The sequence below is a fragment of the Pelobates fuscus genome, chromosome 3, assembly GCF_036172605.1.
Source record: "Pelobates fuscus isolate aPelFus1 chromosome 3, aPelFus1.pri, whole genome shotgun sequence".
NCBI lineage: Eukaryota > Metazoa > Chordata > Amphibia > Anura > Pelobatidae > Pelobates > Pelobates fuscus.
In genome coordinates, this window is record NC_086319.1 from 383,162,815 (window position 1) to 383,181,520 (window position 18,706).

General features: G+C 44.6%; 1 protein-coding gene across 1 annotated transcript in view; it reads left to right on the forward strand.

The window, feature by feature from the left end:
• The first annotated feature begins 2,078 nt into the window (after positions 1-2,078).
• Positions 2,079-18,706, forward strand: part of BRME1 (break repair meiotic recombinase recruitment factor 1) — a 36,183-nt gene continuing 19,555 nt past the window's right edge. The window contains exons 1-3 of the mRNA XM_063446377.1: positions 2,079-2,224; positions 2,752-3,034; positions 5,908-7,071. Of these exons, the coding sequence (XP_063302447.1) occupies positions 2,079-2,224; positions 2,752-3,034; positions 5,908-7,071 (1,593 nt within the window). The remainder of the gene's footprint in view (positions 2,225-2,751; positions 3,035-5,907; positions 7,072-18,706) is intronic.

The following is an 18,706-nucleotide window of genomic DNA, read 5'->3' on the forward strand; positions in this document are numbered from 1 at the left end:
CCCCCCACTGAACTGCCAATGACACTGGACCACCAGGGAAGGAGCCCCCCTCCCTGCTATGTATCAAGCAGGGAGGGGGGAAGAAAAAAAAATATAATAACATTTTTTTTTTAATAATAATTCAATTAAATAATAAATAATAATAAAAAAATATATAATAATATAAAAAAATAAAAAAATAATTAATAAAATAATTAATAATATATCAAAATGCCCACCCCCACCAACACATACACAAACACACACTGCATCACACACACTCACACTTCATTCATATACACACACTGCACTCACACACACACTGCACTCATACACACACACTGCACTCACACACACTGCACTCACACACACACTGCACTCACACACTGCACTCATACACACACACTGCATTCATACACGCACTGCACTCATACACTGCACTCATACGCACACACTGCATTCATTATATACACACACTGTAAATAAATATTCAATTAATATAATTTTTTTAGGATCTAATTTTATTTAGAAATTTACCAGTAGCTGCTGCATTTCCCACCCTAGTCTTATACTCGAGTCAATAAGTTTTCCCAGTTTTTTTGGGTAAAATTAGGGGCCTCGGCTTATATTCGGGTCGGCTTATACTCGAGTATATACGGTACATCTTTACAATTCTAATTTGTGAAAATTCAGTAAATGGCCCTTTCAATGTCCAGGGCTCTCTGCAGAGGTCCTCGTTGTTGTCGTTAAAATTATTTTGTGACAGGACAAGCAGATTGGGCAACCACTTTAGCTTCTTGGAAATGTAGATTTTTATTAAAAATATTCCACACCCCTGCTCACACATTTAATTGTATCTGTTGGAGACACAAACTAGGGGGATTTTTTTGCACAACGACATAGGTAACTAATGCTATTTTTTTATTTTCCACTTTACATCAACCCTTGCTGAGCGCACATGTAATGGTATGGATATCCTCAAAAGACACATGATGCATTATGGAGTGCAAAGTAGACAACAAATTAAAGTTCAGTGGGAGTAATTGTGTTATTGTTAACTTGTCTCCCCAGCATTATTCACCCCAGCAAATGTTGCAGTAGTAATAATGCTGGCAAGAGGGAATATGGAATGGTGTAAATTCTGCTTTAAATTTCAGCTCCTTCAGTATAATGCTGACATACACGTATGCTTGCACAAAAGGTCAAAAAAATTGACAGCAGAGATTAATCTATGCATCACTCATAAAAACATTTGTTTGAGTGTATGTGCTTGTGACATGTTATATCATATTTTACAAATGTTTTCTTTCTCCAGTATTTCCTCTTTAACAATGCAGAAAATGTTACATCATTGGCCGATTCAAGTCTCCAGGATGTAATATGATACGGTTGCCATCACTACCTTTAGTGTGGTAAACTAATTAAAGATAAACACTGTTTGATGGAGTGGTTTTTGAGGTATGTGTGCCAGGTTGAATGTGTCCTTAATGGATGCCGCACCCAGACCTTGTCTTGGTTATTCTCTGTGATTGTGACACAAATTGTGATGTCATTTCAAACCCTATAATAGTTACAATAGTTTTCTTTGTGTTTTATTTTAGGATTAAAACTATGAAGAAGAAAAAGAAAGCAGGTGAGGACAAAATATGCAAATTATCAAACTTATTGTATCTTATTACATAGGAGTGTTTGGAAATGTGAGTTTTCAGATGACGTGATGTTATTTCAGCACTGTTAGGGGATCTAGCTTTAACCAGACAGATCAATAACGGCTTGAACTCCAGACAGCGAATATCGTTATTCTCAGACAGCCCATGCTCCCTAAGGAATATAGTAGGTGCTATTCAAAATAACAAAAAACTCACAGGGAATTGTCAGAAATGCAAAGTGAATTTTAAAATTTAGGCCTAGATAGCAAATAAGAAAAAATATCTGACTTGAATTTTTTCAAATCTGCTTTCTTGGTCAAACATGTAAAAATTGCTTTGAATTCCTGACAGTCACCACTTTACTGAAAAACCCTGTAAATAACTTTTCAAGTTTACATTTGCTAACAAGGTAGCTACACACCTTTATGCTGTTTAAAGTGATTTCAAATCATGCATGGTCAAGTCCATAAGAACATGCACTGGCTGACAGATTTATGCAAGAGAGTCTGTGCTGCAGCCAAGAACATGTTTGGCACAAATATCTCCAGAGAGTCAGGAATGGCTGAGAAAACTGAGCAAATGGGGAGTCAACTGAAGTGAGTGCGTTTTATATATATATATTTTATGTTTCAGTTCCTTATTTTTTAATATATTTTACATAGTACTTATACGTTATCACTTTAATGGGTTAGAATGAGGATCAGAGCAACCCCAGAGTGTTCCTTTATGGTTATGACAAGGTTACATTTTTATGACTATGTTAATTTTGCTTTCTTCATGTGCCTTGCAGAGAATGATGGTAGTTGAACTTCACAACATTCAGAGTGCCCTAAGTTAGGGTCACATCAGTGGTTGCCTTGATGCCTACTTACTGAAGAGAGGCACTTTTCATTTGCAGTTATAGATATTCCAACATTATTAACTATCTGAAAAGGCGAGCTCCTAAAATAGTAAATCTAAATTTAATATCTTATTTTCTGACCTTTTCTAACATTAGTTTTATACAGTTTTCCTGTTTAGAACCTAATATTTCCCCTTGGCTAATGAATATTTAAGATATTTATTATCATAAATGTCCAGAACATTCAGCCAGTCTTGAATTACTCATCTCTGCCTAATGCAGTTGTCTCCACCCTTCCTCTGGAAATAGCTCTTCTCCGTTTCCTGCGCCTCATGTTCTTCTATTCTTCTTCTGCTCCCCAGATACCAAAACTAGTTGCAAGTACAGAACTGCTAAGAAGATGATCCTCGCAGAATTAGATTCTTCGGTGCAGAGCATCTCACCAACAGAGAGTTTACCACAAAATGTATTAAAGTTGGATACTATGCAGGAAAACCCCTTGCTGTCAGATATTTCTCGACAGAGCACATCATTAAATGGCACATCGATGCAAAGCATCTCACAGGTGGATGTGACATGGTTGGGCTCCTGGTCATTGTGTAATTGTGGTCTGCATGTGTTGTGACAGACTGTCACATGACATGAATGTGTGCGTGCATGCCTTATTAGTAATCACAGCATTGTAGCTGTCTGAACCGTGTCTTGTACACCATCTTGTATTATACAACACTGTGGTGCTTGCACTTGTCCACTCAGTTTTGTAAGTCTGGTAGGAAAGTCACATTTGTCTAGGTTTAATGTGCTTGCATTGTGTTGACTGTTAGTATTGAAACTTACAATGGCTTATAAGTAAGGGTTCCATGTCAGTTTTGAGTCAGTGGAAAACTAAAGTCAGTCTGTCACATAAAAAATATTTAATGAATAGTTTAAAAGTCATATTCACTACACGTTAATCTTAATTTCTTCTACCCATGCTGTAAAATAATTGCTTGTTAAACGGACACTAAGCACCCAGATCACTTCATCTTGAAGTGATATCAGTGCAGCACCCCTACGTTTTGCTCTTACGATATAAAACATTGTTTCAGAGAAAAGGCAGTGTTTACATTGTGGGTCTAAAAACACATCTAGTGGCTGTATCCCTGATAGCCACTAGATGGCGCTTCCGCAGTGAAGACTGAGTCAACTTGGTATTTGATATTCATCAGCCCTCATGCACGGCATTAAGATGTCGATCATCCTATCATATTGTTTATATACATATACATGTATGTTTATGTGAATAGGTTTATGTGTTCATATACATATATATATGGGTCTGTGTATGTGTAGGCACATTGGTATATGTGTAAGTACATGTACTGGTGCTTATGTGTCGATGTATGTGTAGGTGTGCATGCACATATATTTGGGCATTTGGTTGTATTTATATGTATATTGTATGTAGTTGTGTATAGTGTGTATGTGTATTTTGTATGTTATATATATATAAGAAAGTTCACCCTCTTTGAATTCTGTGATTTTACATATCAGGACATAATAACAATCATTTGTTCTTTAGCAGGTCTTAAAGCTAGGTAAATACAACCTCAGATGAAGAACAACTCATGACATAGTACAGCGCATTATGATTTATTTAACAAAAATAAAGCCAAAACGGAGAAGCCATGTGCGAAAAATGTCTTATCATAAAGTACAACTTCTGATTCAATATCTTGTAGAACACCCTTTAACAACAATATATTAAAGTCATAGATTTCTGTATGACTTTATCAATCTCTCACATCGTTGCAGGAATTTTGGCCCACTCCCTTTTTACAACATTACTTCAGTTCATTGAGGTTTGCTGTCATTTGTTTATGCACGCCTGCTAAGGTCCCGCCACAGCATTTCAATATGGTTGAGGTGTAATATGCTATGTGTTGTTTCTCATCTGAGGTTCTATTTGTAGAACCATAGAATACAAAGAGTGCATACTTTATTTTTCCCATGACTGTAGTTAATGTATTTTTATAGGTTTTTTTTTTTAGTTGTTGTTTTTTCCATGCTTTTTTATTTACCCTTTTCAAGTATCCTTGATTGCCTTGTTTCCTCTAAGTTTTAAAGGAACACTGCGAGTTAAATATACCAACCTGTTTGTATTTATTTGACAATTAACTATGGTATGGTATATCTCTGTTTAAGACACATACCATTTTTTCCTCAAGATTAAATTATCTTTTTTCTTTTTATAAATCTTTATCTTCAGACTAGCAGCCCTTTGGCTGGTAGTCCATCAATTGTGCTGCAGATATTAGCTAGTTCTGTCCTCTGAGAGGCAATACAGGCATCCTGTGATGTTACCATCATTGTCCCATGCACTTTTTTTTTTACCTCTGAATAAGTGCTGTGGGGGCTAGATAGTGTTTTTAAACCTATAGAGTCAAGAATACATGTTTGTGTTCCTGACCCTTTAGTGTTCCTTTAATATTGGTGGATAAGCTTTCAAATTGATTGGATATTTTTGGATGAATGTTTAAAATTATGTAATATTGTTAAAAACATTTTAATTGTGTAATATTTTGATAATTTTTGCTACATTGAGTTTTTTAATACATGATACATTTTTTGATAGTGTAATACTTTGAAAAAATAATTTAAAAAGTTTTTCCAAAAATATGAAATAATTTGGAAAGCTTATCCAACAATTTTAAATCAAGGCTTTAGCTAGGGGCAGCCATTTTGTCCTTTTTTTTTTTTAGATTATTCCTTCTCGTCAGTGTATACTAGTGATACTAGTGATTGTATCGTTTATGTCTGGAGTTCCTCAGATGGATGGTTGAGAAGAACTGAGGTGAACTCAGGACAGGTGGTGAGAAATAATTCACAAAGATAAGGACTAGGATTGAGTTTTGCATATGTAAAATAGTCCATGGGAGATACTCATTAAAAAATGAAATCATATGTAATATAGAATGTGACGGCAGATAAGAACCGTTCGGCCTATCTAGTCTGCCCAATTTTCAAAATACTTTCATTAGTCCCTGACCTTATCTTATATCTAGGATAGCCTTATGTCTATCCCAAGCATACTTAATCTCCCTCACTGTGTTAACTTATACCACTTCAGCTGGAAGGCTATTCCATGCATCCACTACCCTTTCAGTAAAGTAATATTTCCTGATATTATTTTTAAACCTTTGCCCCTCTAATTTAAGACTGTCCTCTTGTTGTGGTAGTTTTTTTTTCTTTGAACTATAGTCTCCTCCTTTACGGTGTTGAATCCCTTAATGTATTTAAATGTTTCTATCATATGTAGTCAGCTAAAAGTGATTTTTTTTTTCTATGATACATTTCAAAGATGACTTATGCAATTTACCTTTTTCAGTCTCACTTATCAATATGTATCATCTTTTATTTTGGGGAAACATTAAAATTTCTTTCTTTCTTTTTCTGCAGTTACCTGCATTGTTACCATGTAAGGAAACCGAATTGGATCAATACCCTCAGTTAATTAGTTTACAGTTGACTTCACCTTGTCACCAGACAGACACTCCTGACTCTAATAAAGCAGAGTATATAGTCCTTAATGACAAAAAGGAAACAGTGAAGTCATTGAACTCCAGTCATGAAAGTACTATGTGCCCTTTAGATGACTTCAGCCTGCAACCCATTGAATTCATGTCACCAGTTATCAAGAAGAATGATAGCTGGCAAAAGAGTCCACAAATGCCAAATACATCACCAATTATGAAGCCATCGGGCACCAATGAGAGTCCTGGAGATGTACAGATCTGTAATAGACAAACAAACTTGAATTCAAACTTAATGCATACTGAAGTATTGGAAAGAAAGCCTGAAGAGGTGACATCCAGGGAAAATCGAATTCAGCTTGAAGACAGTCTGGATCTAATTAAGCCAGACATACCTACAACTCTTACTGAGACTAGAGTCACAACCTCCCCATTCTTTTTGCAGGAATTAAATTCTATACAACCAAGTAATGAAATGTTGTTGCAAGAAAATACATTTCACTTTGAAGTGGATATTTTTCAGTTAGCTAAAAAAGAAATCCCACAAGAAGGATGTTCATCCCAGTTGGACAAACTAGATTCCCCATTACAAAAACAGGACATCAACATCCTAGCATCCGTATCACATGTTCAAGACAACAACTCTCAGTTAAAAGAACATAACGTTGAGTTACATGAAAACATAGCACAGATGATGTTGCACAATGCTTCATTACCTGAACCACATTTATCATCGGAACACAGTACTTCTCCATTAATGGGAAAAGACTTGCCATTAAAAGAAAGTGCATTACAGTTACAAGAACAGGGTAATGTTTTAGAAATGAAAAAATCTTTGTGTGACAAAGATGGACAGTTGTCAGGAGAAACCACACAATCTTCAATTGCATTGAAATTCCTGGTGAAACACAACAGTTTACAACCAGACAGTGTCTGTCTGGTGGACTCTCAGGCCTTCGAACTCACAAACTTACAAGCCCAATCTTTAAATTCAGTAGTCCATGGACAAGACATGGCAGGAGCAGGTCTTGAAGTGCCAGACAGTCAGTTGTTAGGAGTCCTAGATGAGAACTTCAATGATTCTGATCAGGTATTCTACAACAATATTGCAAAGTGTGTTGCGTATAGAGTTGAGGTTCGGGTTCGTACCGAACATTAAGATTTTTGGACCACCGAACAAGAACCCGGACATTTCAGTAACAGTTCGAGTTCGGTGTTCGTCAATTTAATGGCGCGTTTTGAAAAGCTGCAGGGCAGCCAATCAACAAGCTGAATCGTGTGCCCTTAGAAGCCATCACAGCCATGCCTACTAATGGCATGGCTGTGATTGGCCAGTGCAGCATGTGACCCAGCCTCTATATAAGCTGGAGTCACATGAGCTCTTATTAGTGTAGGGAGAGGATGCTGCAGCTGTGAGGGACAGATTAGGAAAGAATTCTGGTGTTGAATCTTCAAACTACAGCGATTCTTTTTGTGGGTGCTATGCTACATTTTTGTACCCTTCCCTGAGCCCAGTGCCACAGAGAAATAAGCAATCAGTCTGTTTGTTAGGTGGGCACTTGTAGCTGCATGTGTGCCCTGCACATTACTTTAATCCTGTTCTGGTAGCTCAGTGGGCAACATCTAGCCATTTTGAAATACTGCTGTGACATTGCAGTTTGGTTAATTCACATGTTTTTGGGTGCTAAAAAGTAAATTTGGGGCGTGCACTTCATATCTGAGAGTCAAATAGAACTGTTAAATACTGTGGTTACATCGCACTTTGAAAAATTCACATTTCTTTGGTGCTAAAAAGTAAATTTGGGGCGTGCACTTCATATCTGAGAGTCAAATAGAATCGTCAAATACATCCAGTTTGACCAATTCACAGTCCAATAAAATCCTTAAATACTACTCTTACATTGTTGGTTTAAAAAAAATGACACTTTTTTGAGACAGTGAAGTAACTGTATTAATCACGCCTGTCACACTGTTGTGTGACTTCTGGAAAAATTTTCTCTTTAGGACACCGGCACTGCCTTACTGTCAGTGAACTTAATTGTTGACTATTGGCGATTACATTGTCGCCTGACATAAACTATCTGTTAGTTTGGTGGGTGAACGCAAAGAATGAGGAGAGCGTCAAATAAGGGACGTGGCCCTGTTCGTGGTGCTGCTGGTGTTGGTGGAGCTCCTGTTGCAGGGAGAGGACGTGGTCGATCTGTGCCAGCTACACGCACAGGTGAAACACCTTCCTCAGGTGAGAGTAGGCGACAGAACCTTCAGCGTTATTTGGTAGGCCCGAATGCCGCTATACGAATGGTGAGGCCAGAACAAGTACAGGCGATAGTAGATTGGGTGGCTGACAGTGCCTCCAGTTCCTTCACATTGTATTCCACCCAGTCCCCTGCTGAAAGCTCAGAGTTGGCACTTGCAGCCCATGGCCATCTGTCTTTCACCCTTGCAAATCAGGCATGCAGTCTGAGCCACAAGTCATGCAGCAGTCTATTATGCTTTTTGATGACTCTGCTGGCGGGGTTTCCGTGGGCCATCCACCTAGCCCTGCCCCAGAAGTGGAAGAGATTGAGTGCACTGATGCACAACCACTTATGTTTTAGGATGTGGACAAGCGAGGACCACCGCAGCACGTCTCTGATGATGACGAAACACAGGTGCCAACTGCTGTGGCTTTCTGCAGTGTACAGACCGGCAAGGAGGGCAGGGTTGAGGAGTGGGTGGAAGATGATGAGGTCCTAGACCCCACATGGAATCAAGGTCAAGGGAGTGATGTGTGCAGTTTGGAGGAAGAGGCGGTTTTCGCACAGAGGCGCCAGAACAGCATAAGTGGGAGCAGGGTGAAAAAGCGGAGCGGACGTCCCTAAGACAGTACGCCTGCTACTGCCCACCGCACCCAGGGACCGAGCACACCAAAGCCAGCTCCATGGAGTTCCCTGGCATGGCAGTTCTTCAGACAATGTGCTGACGACAAGACACGAGTGGTTTGCACGCTGTGCAATCAGAGCCTGAAGCGAGGCATAAACGTTCTAAACCTGAGCACAATCTGCATGACCAGGCATCTACATGCAAAGCACGAGCTGCAATGGAGTAAGCACCTGTCCGTACAGGTAGGGGGTTAACTTTTTGAGGGCCCAGACCAGGGCCAAGCACTCCTCCACTGCCGCTTAACTCACTTCCCTGGGTAGTAACTTTCTGCTCAGGTATGCGACCTGACTTGGCTCAGCACAGCCCCCAGTCCAAACATGGAAGCGTCTGTGTGGACAAGAAAACGTTTGTTAGGTACTGGGGCAGCCAAGACAGGGGCATTAACAAGTGCTTGCTTCAATGCTTTAAACACGGCTTCACAAGCTGGAGACCCCAGGACCTGCTTAGGTACATTTTTCTTAGTCAGGTCCGTCAGGGACTTAGTGATAGTGCTACAGTCGGGGACAAAACGTCTATAGTACCCTGCAGTCCCCAAGAAGGCTATTACCTGGGTCTTAGTGAGGGGTGTGGGCCAGTTAGCTACCGCCTCTACCTTGACTGGCTCTGATCTCTGGCTCCCACATCCCACTCTGTGTCCCAGGTACTGTACTTCAGCCATACCTAGATGGCACTTATCTGGCTTTAAGGTCAGGCCCGAATCTTGTCCAGAACCACCCCTACATGAACCAAGTGCTCCTCCCAAGATCCACTGTAGATCACAATGTCATCCAAGTGTGTACAAGCAAAATCCTGGAAGCCATCGAGGAGCCTATACACCATACGCTGGAAGGTAGCCGGGGCATTTTTCATCCCGAATGGCATGACCCTAAATTGGTACAGGCCAAACGGGGTGACAAATGCCGACTTGGGGATAGCATCCTCGGCCTGGGGAATCTGCCAATAGCTGTTACACAGGTCAATGGTAGTGAGATAGCGTCCCCTGGCTATGCGATCTAGCAGTTCGTCTACCCTGGGCATCGGTTAGGCGTCAGTGGTGGTCTTCTTGTTGAGTCGCCTGTAGTCCACGCAGAACCGGGTGGTCCCATATTTCTTAGGCACCAGGAATACAGGCGAGGCCCAAGGACAGTCTGAGTGCTCGATGACCCCTAACTGGGTCATCTCCTGTATTTCCTTCTCGGACTGCTTCAAGGACACGGTAAGGGGGCTGTCGCAGGGGTGTCTGTCCAGGGGTCTCTACCCTGTGCACAGCTAGGGTCGTATAGCCTGGTTCTTGGAAGAAAGTCGACTGTTTCTCCCACAGAAGCCTCTTAGCCTGTCCCATCTCGGTGTGGCTTAACCCCCTAGCTGTACAAGGCTAGTAAGGTCAGTCTGGGGGTCTCTCTCTAGTAAATCAGGGAGAGGTAAGTGTAACGGCTACCCAGGTAGTAAGGGGGTATCTGCCGTTGGAGACGTCCTTTTCCTGGCAAGCTGCTGTGTAGTAATGGAGCTCTTAATCCCATCCACGAAATCCAAGGGTAGAGTCAGGCATAGCTGTAAACTGGAACAGAGTAACGGTACAATAGATCCCCTCCAAGAACGAGACGAGGCTACGTTTTGAAAGGTCAAGCAGAACTAAGGTTTATTGAGAGGGGTCTCCTTTTATGCAATACTGCCCTGGGAAGGGCTACACCTACATAATTATCACAATAACCAATCACATACATGGTACAACCCCCACGTCTCCTCCCCTCAGATAAACCTTTAACATAATTAACACACACATAATTTTACCCAAGTTCTGGATGTACCCCAAAAACAGGGGGTACATCTTTAAATCCCCAGATAGCCCTGGTTCAGGGGAACCACATATCCAAAATCCAGCTCATTCGGTTAAAGGGTTCGGGAGTTATGGATCTTTGAAGTTTTGACCGACCGCACAGACTTTCTGGCCGAAAATAGTTTCACAAGTTTTGGCCTTGCGGTCGATCTCCGTTCGTGCATTAAAACCCCACGAAACCCTTGCCATCCACAGCTATCTCGGTGTTCGCCGGAATCCCCATGTAAGGTGTAGTCTTTCTACCGAACGCCGGTCGGTCGGTAGTTCCAGCACGAAGCTACGTTGTCCTGGAGGTCTCAGCGGTGTTCGCCTGTTTGCGTATCCGTTTTTAGTTCCAGGGGATTGCGGGCAAACACCGCTGTTCGTGCGCAAGATGGCCGCGAACACGTGTAAAGTCCCGAAATGGCGGCCACCTATGCTTAACACAAAGGATTCGTGCTGAACCATGCGAATGGCTGAAATAGAGCTGGGAGGTAAAATATCACTTAATTGTACACCAAGGTGGTCCGGTGTTCGTGATTTGGATTCATTCTTGGGTAATAGTAATTCACATGTAACAAGCAATTCGGTCCTTTGTATGTCCAGCTGTATTATTATTAAGGGTGTCCAGGCAGAATTCATAGTTCCGTCACACTGCTCCCCTTTTGTGGAACACTCCGGCAGACCCGGATTGATCTGTTGTTAGGGTAAAAGTTCTGTTTGCCTGGACAGTCCGTCTGCATTCCCATTGAATCTGCCAGGGCGGTATTGGATGGAAAAATTGTAGGGTTGCAGGGCCAAGCTCCATCTCAGCAAGCGCCCATTATCCCCAGCTACTCGGTTCAGCCATATTAGTGGGTTATGGTCCGTGATCAGGGTGAATTCCTGACCATACAGGTAGGGTGTGAGTTTCTTTAGAGCCCAAACCAGGGCTAAACATTCCTTTTCCACTGCCGCGTAACTCACTTCCCTGGGTAATAACTTTCTACTCAGGTACGCGACAGGGTGTTCCCCTCCATCATCCCCGATCTGGCTTAGAACTGCCCCCAGTCCGTACATGGACGCATCTGTATGGACGACAAATCTTTTGTTAGGGACGGGGGCAGATAGAACAGGTGCGTTGATCAAGGCTTGTTTCAAGGTTTGGAATGCTGTTTCACAGGCGGGAGACCACAGGACTACCCTAGGCAAATTCTTTTTTGTCAAATCTGTCAGAGGTTTAGCGATGGTTCTATAGTCAGGGACAAATTTCTTGTAATATCCTGCTGTCCCTAAGAATGCCAATACCTGGGTCTTAGTGTGGGGTGTTGGCCAATTGGCTACAGCCTCAACCTTAGCGGGTTCTGGTCGTTGTTTCCCACACCCCACTCTGTGTCCCAAGTACTGGACTTCGGCCATCCCGAAATAACATTTCTCTGGTTTCAGGGTTAGGCCTGCGGCCCTATTCTGATCCAGTACAGCCTCAACATGTCTCAGGTGTTCCCCCCAGGTCTCACTTTAGATTGCAATGTCATACAGGTACGCACAAGCAAAATCCTGGAAGCCATCAAGGAGACGGTCCACTAAGCGCTGAAATGTAGCTGGGGCGTTTTTCATCCTAAATGGCATGACCTTGAACTGGTATAAGCCAAATGGGGTGACAAACGCCGACTTAGGGATAGCCTCCTTGGCCAGAGGAATCTGCCAATACCCTTTGCACAGATCGATGGTTGTCAGATAGCGTCCCCTGGCAATACGATCTAATAGTTCGTCCACCCGGGGCATGGGGTAGGCATCTGTCACGGTCATTGAGGCGTCGATAATTGACACAGAACCAGGTTGTTCCGTCCTTTTTGGGGACTAGGACAACGGGCGAGGCCCAGGGGCTGTCGGACGGCTCTATAACCCCCAGTCTTAACATCTCTTGTATCTCCTTCCTCATCTTCTCTTTTGCCACTTCAGGGATTCTGTGGAGTCTGTCTGAGAGGGTTTTGTCCTGGGGTCTCTACGTAGTGAGTCGCTAAGGAAGCGTACCCTGGCTCCTGGGAAAACGTCAACCCTTTCTCAGTTAGTAATTGTCGGACCTGCCCCTTTTCTGCGGGAGTTAACCGCTCCCCTAGCTGTACTGTATTGAGCAGAGTTTTAGGCTCCGAGTCGGCTAACAGATCTGGGATAGGTAAGCTGTCAGGGTCTTCAGTGGCCGGGATACATATGGCTGCTACATCCTCTGGTCTTTCTTGATACTCCTTTAATAAGTTTACATGAAAGGATTTCTGGATCCTCTCGTCTTTGCTGCTGGCAATTACATATGTAGTATCGCAAACTTGCGCTACTACTTTGTAAGGGCCCTGCCGGGAGGTCTGGAGCTTATTTCCTTTCACAGGTCTAAGCACCAGAACCTTCTGGCCCACTTGAAACGTTATCTGACGGGCGCCCCGATCGTACCAATGTTTATGACGGCCCTGGGCCGCCTGGAGGTGTTCTCGGGCCATCCTGGCTAAGTGCCCCATGCGGTCCCGCATCTCCAGCACATATGGTACAATGGGAACACCCTCATGTTCTATCTCTCCCTCCCAGTGCTCTCGGATGAGGTTGAGGGGGCCTCGCACTCTCTGTCCATAGAGCAGCTCGATTGGAGAGAACCCTGTGGATTCCTGCGGTACCTCTCGATAGGCAAACAAGAGGTGCGGCAAGAATCGCTCCCAGTCTCTGTATTCCGCCGTAAAGGACCGCAGCAACTGCTTTAGGTTACCATTAAAGCGTTCACAGAGACCGTTAATCTGAGGGTGGTACGGTGAACTAAGCAGGGTCTTAATACCGCAGACCTTCCATAACTGTTGGGTTAGGTCTGCGGTAAACTGAGTCCCTCTGTCGGATAATATTTCCTTAGGAAATCCCACTCTGGTGAATATCCAGACGAGAGCACTGGCAACCGTGTCAGCCTGGATATTCGTCAGAGCTACGGCTTCCGGGTAGCGGGTAGCATAGTCCACTATGGTAAGAATATATTTCTTACCAGAGGGACTGGGGTTAGGTAGGGGTCCTACTAGGTCGACGGCCACCCTGCTAAATGGTTCCTCGATCACGGGCATAGGTGACAGTCGAGCTTTAGGATGATCCCCTCTCTTCCCTACCCATTGGCATACGTCACAAGTACTGCAGTAACGTTGCACATCCTTTGAGATCCCCGGCCAAAAGAAGGTCTGGGTGATCCTGTAGGTGGTGCGGTTACCCCCTTAATGCCCTGCCAACGGAATGTCGTGGCCAATTCGGAGAAGTTCCAACCGGTACTTTCTGGGTACCACTAGTTGGCGCTTCTGCGCAGGGACACCGCCTCTCTTTCTGCCTTCGGTCAATCTATATAACCTGTCACCATCCCATATAAAACGTTCCCGCTCATCCCCTCTACTGTCTGCTAATTCTCGATACTTTTTGAGGGTGGGGTCCTCTCCAGTTTCCCTCCCAAACTCCTCTGGGGTGTCCCAAGCTACGGGTCTCCCTACCGTAGTGGGGTTACAGGTCGGTTCTTGGCTTACCTGGGTCTACCGGCCTGTTGTATGATCATCTGCGAAACGGGTCTGTGAGCGGGTGGTCACGGGACAAGCAGCGGCAGGAGAAGTTAAATAAGCCGAAGTCAGAGGGCCAATGTCGTTGCCCAACACAACCTCGGCAGGCAGGTTGTCCATGATGCCAACTGTGGTCTTTCCCGACCCAACTCCCCAGTCTAAGTGCACCCGGGCGGTGGGTAAGCGAAATACAGCCCCCCCTGCGACCCGGACAGCAACTGTGCGAGTGGACACATTTTCTGGATTTACCAGATGTTTCTGAATCAAAGTGATGGTAGCCCCGGTATCTCTTAGGCCTTGTGCTACTTGTCCATTCACATGTACCTCCTGGCGGTGATGCTGACGGTTATCTGGAGAGGCAGCTTGTATTGGATCTGCCTCATACAAAATTCCCAGACATTCCTCAGGACCCACCTCGGTCTCTAGGCAGTGGGCCGCAGAGGGACGTGATGGACTGGCCTCTGTGTTGGGTGTTGTGCGTCTCCAGTTGTTGTTTGTAAATCCCAAAGGGCAATAACGAGCAATATGTCCCGTGTTGCTGCAGCGATGGCACGTCACCCTAGACGAATCCCGGGGGTAGTTGTTAGACCCCTGAGGACGTGGCGGTCCTGGGGGTACTTGAGCCCGGAACTCTGGGCGTGAGGTGACGGTTGGGGCGCGTGGTTCTACCTTATGAGACAGTCGTGTAGTACCCTGGCTTACTTTCCTTGTTTCCGCGTACTCATCCGCTAGCCGAGCCGCCTCGTTTAAGTTAGCAGGACGGCGATCTCGTACCCAATCTTGTATATCCACGGACAGATCTTGGAAGAAATGTTCCATTAGGAACAGCTGTAATACTTCCTCTCCGGTGTTGGCCTTGCACCCTTGGACCCAATGTGATGCCACCCTTTGTAACCGGTTGGCCCATTCCATGTGGGAGTCCACAGCCTTCTTTTTGGACTCCCGGAAGCGGCGGCGGTACGCTTCTGGGGTTACAGCGTATCTGGTGAGCAGTGCATCTTTTACCCGTTGATACTGTGATATATCCTCTGCAGTAAGTGCTCGAAAAGCCTAATTTGCTTTTCCTGATAATTTGCCAGGATAGTGACCCATTGCTCCGGTGGCACTTGGTGTAGTGAGCACTGTCTCTCAAAGTCAGCCAAATATCCATCAATTTCCTCTTCACTTTCCACAAAAGTTTTAAATGCAGTAAATGGTATTTTCTTTACTGCAGCAGCGGGTGGGGGAGTAGGAGCTGTCTGTGTAATAGGTTGTCTAGCTCTTACCATCTCAATTTCGTATCCCCTCTGGTCTCGAATCTCCGCTCTCGCTTCCAGGAACAGTCGCTCAATTAGTTCCACGGAAGTTGCTTGGTACATGGATAACCTCCGCTGTACCCTACTGGTAATCTCATCATCCTCGCTGACAGGGGCCTGTTGTTCAGTGACCTCCATAGATCTATCCATTTCATCCAGTTCCAGTAGGTCAGCTATCAGCTCTCTCCGTGGTCGGTTGCTGGCACTCCTTCCCCTAGTCTCCAACAGATCTTTTAGTGTGTGTCTCTTCAATCTAGCGTACTGGGACTTCATTCAGCACTTGCTTTGTGGATGAAAAGGACCATCCCACCGCTGCCAACCAATGTAACGGCTACCCAGGTAGTAAGGGGGTATCTGCCGTTGGAGACGTCCTTTTCCTGGCAGGCTGCTGTGTAGTAATGGAGCTCTTAATCCCATCCACGAAATCCAAGGGTAGAGTCAGGCATAGCTGTAAACTGGAACAGAGTAACGGTACAATAGATCCCCTCCAAGAACGAGACGAGGCTACGTTTTGAAAGGTCAAGCAGAACTAAGGTTTATTGAGAGGGGTCTCCTTTTATGCAATACTGCCCTGGGTAGGGCTACACCTACATAATTATCACAATAACCAATCACATACATGGTACAACCCCCACGTCTCCTCCCCTCAGATAAACCTTTAACATAATTAACACACACATAATTTTACCCAAGTTCTGGATGTACCCCAAAAACAGGGGGTACATCTTTAAATCCCCAGATAGCCCTGGTTCAGGGGAACCACATATCCAAAATCCAGCTCATTCGGTTAAAGGGTTCGGGAGTTATGGATCTTTGAAGTTTTGACCGACCGCACAGACTTTCTGGCCGAAAATAGTTCCACAAGTTTTGGCCTTGCGGTCAGTCTCCGTTCGTGCATTAAAACCCCACGAAACCCTTGCCATCCACAGCTATCTCGGTGTTCGCCGGAATCCCCATGTAAGGTGTAGTCTTTCTACCGAACGGCCGGTCGGTCGGTAGTTCCAGCACGAAGCTACGTTGTCCTGGAGGTCTCAGCGGTGTTCGCCTGTTTGCGTATCCGTTTTTAGTTCCAGGGGATTGCAGGCAAACACCGCTGTTCGTGCGCAAGATGGCCGCGAACACGTGTAAAGTCCCGAAATGGCGGCCACCTATGCTTAACACAAAGGATTCGTGCTGAACCATGCGAACGGCTGAAATAGAGCTGGGAGGTAAAATATCACTTAATTGTACACCAAGGTGGTCCGGTGTTCGGTGATTTGGATTAATTCTTGGGTAATAGTAATTCACATGTAACAAGCAATTCGGTCCTTTGTATGTCCAGCTGTATTATTATTAAGGGTGTCCAGGCAGAATTTTTTTTTTTTGTAAATCTGTTTATTTAAGAGAGGAAGAGTTTACAGATAGTTTCGGCTCGCAGGCCTGTTTAAGAGACAGAAATATCATAATGTTGCCGTAATGGTTCGAGTTTTGTTGTGCCTAAAGTATCAGACCGCTCATCAAAATTTAGTTACAACAAGAATTTTCATGTTTAACAGTAGGCATATATGAAATAACAGAAAAATAAGGTTTGTAAAGAGTCAACTGTGGTGTGTTTGGTATCCGGACATATATACCGGGTATGTTCTCAATAACAGTATACATTTTTCTAACACCAGGCCGAGCATTAGGTCGATTATAGTCATGAGATATAGGGTATATGCCAATAGGAATACTAGATGATGGGGTGGGCGTGGTTGTCTGGCGTCTCGTGTGTGAGAGGCAAAGATATCTTGATCATAATGTTAGGTCAAGCTATCCCATGAGTGAGTACCCATGTCCCGCAGCTCGAAGTGCCCAAGGTAGTGTCAGCATCAGGTATTCCCTTTTTAGTCCCCTTTTATTGTTTATTACATTTTGGGTTGGTAGCGTGGTATGGAAAGGTAGAAAGGGAGAATTAGAGTAGCAGTCACAGTGAGTTCCCCCCCTGTGTCCCCACAGCGCACCCCGTGTGTGTGCTGGTGTCATAGACATGGCAGAAACGGGAGATTTCAGTTGGGTTGTATGCTCTCGACTTCGCGAGGTGTTTGTGGGAGGATCGGGTTGTCAGGCAGATGATGGTTTTGCCAGTCCTGGGGGTGTGCTTCTAGGGATGTGGTGGTCCCAACCCCAAGAGTGTCGGTGGTGTGGGGTGTGAGCTGTCTCTCAGTCCCCTGTCTCCACCCCCCTCACGGGATGTTCAGTGCCCCCAGCATGGTATTGAAACCATGGTTGCCACATCTCCGCGTGCCTGGCCTCCCGACCCGTCAGGGACGCCTGCAGTGCCTCCGACAGTTGTATGTCCCCGATCCTATGTAGCCATTCTTCAACTGTGGGGACCTCAGCTCCCTTCCAGTACACAGGGATAAGGGCTTTGGCTGCGTTCAGTAGATGACGTAGGATGGATTTCTTATATCCAGAGAGAGACCGGGAGGTGATATGTAGTAGGGCCAGTTCCCTGGACCATTCCGTGCCCTCCCCCAGTATCGTCTTGATTTCAGACCAGATTCGTTCCCAATATGGGGCGATGAGCCTACAGTCCCATCAGAGGTGTACAATCGTACCCCTCTCCTCCTGACATCTCCAGCATGTTGGGGATGTTGTTGGGAAGATCCTGTGTAGTGCAACTGGTGTTCTATACCACATGGATATCAGTTTATAATTGTCTTCTTGATAGTGGGAGCTGGAGTAGCTCTTGTGTTGCCATAAGAGTGCTGTGTCCCACTGTGGTTGCGAGATCGGTCCACCCAGTTGGTTTTCCCATTGTCTCCTGAAAGTGTTATTCGTCGTAGCGTTTCCCACCAGCAGGTGTTGGTAGAGCAGTGAAATTGCTTTATCAAGTGTGGCTCCTCGGTGAGTCCAGGCAGAATTCATAGTTCCGTCACAGTAAGCTTTCTGAGTTGTCTGCAGCAGGGGCACACACTACAGCGACATCCTCCTGTCTTTCTTGGTACTCCTTCAGCATGTTCACATGAAAGGATAGCTGGATCCTTTCATCTGCACAGCTGGCAATGACATAAGTAGTATCACATACCTGGGCTACTACTTTGTATGGGCCCTGTCAGTCTTCACCGGCTTGAGCACTAAGAGTACTCCACCAACATGGTCAGTGCCGCTGTCGCCGTTCTCAGCCTTACTATCCCGCTTCTATGT